This window comes from Notothenia coriiceps, unplaced genomic scaffold (assembly GCF_000735185.1).
Source record: "Notothenia coriiceps isolate Sejong01 unplaced genomic scaffold, NC01 NC01_scaffold00002577, whole genome shotgun sequence".
NCBI lineage: Eukaryota > Metazoa > Chordata > Actinopteri > Perciformes > Nototheniidae > Notothenia > Notothenia coriiceps.
In genome coordinates this window covers 2,353-5,400 of record NW_011335278.1, presented here as the reverse complement: position 1 = coordinate 5,400, position 3,048 = coordinate 2,353, and the positions used below count along the sequence as shown (strand labels likewise).

Below are 3,048 nucleotides of genomic sequence, written 5' to 3'. Positions count from 1 at the left end.
CAGATTAATGTGGGGTGGGGGGGGGGCTGAAGACACTCAGGACCACACAGCGCTATTTACCTTTATTATAACTACCTGTGTTCCAGGAGCAAGGCTGTTTACTGAAGTAATTGACGAATAGAAAAAAGACAGCAGGTTTCTCCACAGATACACGAGTATGCAGTATTACACAGAGAGTCAGGTGGTCCGTCATGAGAGAAGATGAAGGTGAGACAGCTGACGATGATGAAGGTGAAAGGAGAGAGCTTTGGTTTGTATTGCACTGTATTATTGACACCTCATCACGACAGCAGATCCCTCCTCCGTCTGATGGACTCATCACGACAGCAGATCCCTCCTCCGGTCTGATGGACTCATCACGACAGCAGATCCCTCCTCCGGTCTGATGGACTCATCACGACAGCAGATCCCTCCTCCGTCTGATGGACTCATCACGACAGCAGATCCCTCCTCTGGTCTGATGGACTCATCACGACAGCAGATCCCTCCTCCGGTCTGATGGACTCATCACGACAGCAGATCCCTCCTCTGGTCTGATGGACTCATCACGACAGCAGATCCCTCCTCCGTCTGATGGACTCATCACGACAGCAGATCCCTCCTCTGGTCTGATGGACTCATCACGACAGCAGATCCCTCCTCTGGTCTGATGGACTCATCACGACAGCAGATCCCTCCTCCGTCTGATGGACTCATCACGACAGCAGATCCCTCCTCCGGTCTGATGGACTCATCACGACAGCAGATCCCTCCTCCGTCTGATGGACTCATCACGACAGCAGATCCCTCCTCTGGTCTGATGGACTCATCGCGACAGCAGATCCCTCCTCCGGTCTGATGGACTCATCACGACAGCAGATCCCTCCTCGTGTCTGATGGACACGGAGCAGCTGATTGTCAAAGGCACTGCGTTTTTAAATAAAACTATGATTTGAACCTTCAGTTATCTCATCTTAAGGTTTATGACTCAAACACAGAGTTCAGAGCTGGTTCCAGATACACATGAAGACACAAGGTGAGATCTGAAGGACAACATGACGGAGAAGGTAAATAACAACAACATTCAGAGGAAAACAAGTAAAAAACTAAAATCGGACCAAAAAAAAAAAAGATTCTTTATTTTAAAGTCTGAGTCTTCTCTCCTAAATTAATCAATTCAACCTCAGTTAAATCTCTGGGTGTGACCTTCCTCTGCTCTGTATCCTTCTCTGACCTAAAGCAGCCCTCACACACCTCGTAACATCTCAGTTTATCGTCAGGGGGAAAACCCTCAAAAACTAAATGCGTTTCTCAGCAATACAAAAATAATCTTTCTGAGTGTCCTAACATCACCTGTAACTCTCTCAGCCCTCTCTGTGGTCTGTCTGAGTGAAGCAGGGAAACATGAGCCTGCCAGGCGGTGCTCAGGGACGCCCAGCAGGGGGCAGCACTCTCTGAAGGGGGAGATCCTCTTCATCCCTTCACATTTAAACAGAGGAACTCTTAAAGAATAAGGCCTGGAAAATAAGGTGTTTTGGCACTTTGTGACTGGGGGGGGGTGGGTTCACCACGGATCGGTGAGTTCAGGGACTCCACCTGTCCGTTAATGTTCACAACCCCGTAACAACAGGAGCTTGACAGGAAAGTAGTCCCAGGTCAGATTCCAGCTCACAGAGCTCAGTGTAGCGTTAGTGGTCCGGATGACAGTCTTAAGGAGACGGAGGTCCTCAGGTCTGGGCCCTGGCGGTGCCGTCATGCATGTAGTACACGTTGACCAGGTGCCGGTTCAGGTGGCGCCGGTAGACCACCTCCAGGGGGAAGGTGCGGTCGCAGAAGATGCACAGGTGGCTCTTGAGCTCCGTGGGGGTGGGGATCTCGTCGGTGGGCGTCTCCGGGTCGTTTGCCATCTTTCCCGACTGGGCTCCGTTGAGTCCGGAGTCGTCGCTGCCCTCGGAGGCGCTGTCGCTGATGTCGCTGCCCCCCTCCAGGCTGCTGTGGACCCCCTCGTCCTCCTCTGCGTCTGAGGGTTTGCTGCGCGGGCCTGGAAGCACCAGAGAGGGCGGGGGGGGTTTAACGAACGTGGGCGCAGGGCGGTCTTCAGCCGGGGAAGGCGTGTCTTCACCGGAGCTGCAGGGGGGGGAAACCTCTATCTCCTCTGAGGGTTTGTTCAGAATCTGTTCAGGAACTGGTGGAGGGGTTTCAACCGCTGAGACCTTCCTCTTCTTCTTCGCGGGGCTGGTTCCTGTCTCAGAAGATCTGGTCCCTGTCTTGGAGGGTCTGGTTCCTGTCAAGCAGGGCTCGGAGGATTTGATTTCTTCCTCGGAGGATTTGGTTTCTGTCTTGGAGGAAGTGGTTCCTGCCTCAGAGGAGGTGGTTCCTACCTTGGAAGATGTGGTTCCTGTCAGGCAGGACTCGGAGGGTGTGGTTCCTGTCTTGGAGGATGTGGTTCCTTTCAGGCAGGCCTCGGAGGATGTGGTTCCTGTCTTGAAGGGTGTGGTTCCTGTCTTGGAGGAAGTGGTTCCTTTCAGGCAGGGCTCGGAGGATGTGGTTCCTGTCTTGGAGGAAGTGGTTCCTGTCTTGGAGGATGTGGTTCCTGTCAGGCAGGGCTCGGAGGATGTGGTTTCTGTCTTGGAGGGTGTGGTTCCTGTCAGGCAGGCCTCGGAGGGTGTGGTTCCTGTCTTGGAGGGTGTGGTTCCTGTCTTGGAGGATGTGGTTTCTGTCTTGGAGGGTGTGGTTCCTGTCAGGCAGGCCTCGGAGGGTGTGGTTCCTGTCAGGCAGGCCTCGGAGGGTGTGGTTCCTGTCTTGGAGGGTGTGGTTCCTGTCTTGGAGGATGTGGTTCCTGTCAGGCAGGCCTCGGAGGGTGTGGTTCCTGTCTTGGAGGAAGTGGTTCCTGTCAGACAGGGCTCGGAGGATGTGGTTCCTGTCTTGGAGGCAGTGGTTCCTGTCTTGGAGGAAGTGGTTCCTGTCTTGGAGGAAGTGGTTCCTGTCAGGCAGGCCTCGGAGGGTGTGGTTCCTGTCTTGAAGGATGTGGTTCCTGTCTTGAAGGAAGTGGTTTCTGTCTTGGAGGAT

The 3,048-nt window shown here is 53.8% G+C and overlaps 1 protein-coding gene across 1 annotated transcript in view; it reads right to left on the bottom strand.

Annotated features, from left to right (window-relative positions):
• Window positions 1-6: 6 nt before the first annotated feature.
• The window catches only part of LOC104968113 (RE1-silencing transcription factor), a gene marked incomplete at its 5' end in the record, with an annotated part of 4,627 nt that continues 1,585 nt past the window's right edge, over window positions 7-3,048 (bottom strand). The window contains one exon of the mRNA XM_010797688.1: window positions 7-3,048. Within this exon, the coding sequence (XP_010795990.1) occupies window positions 1,707-3,048 (1,342 nt within the window).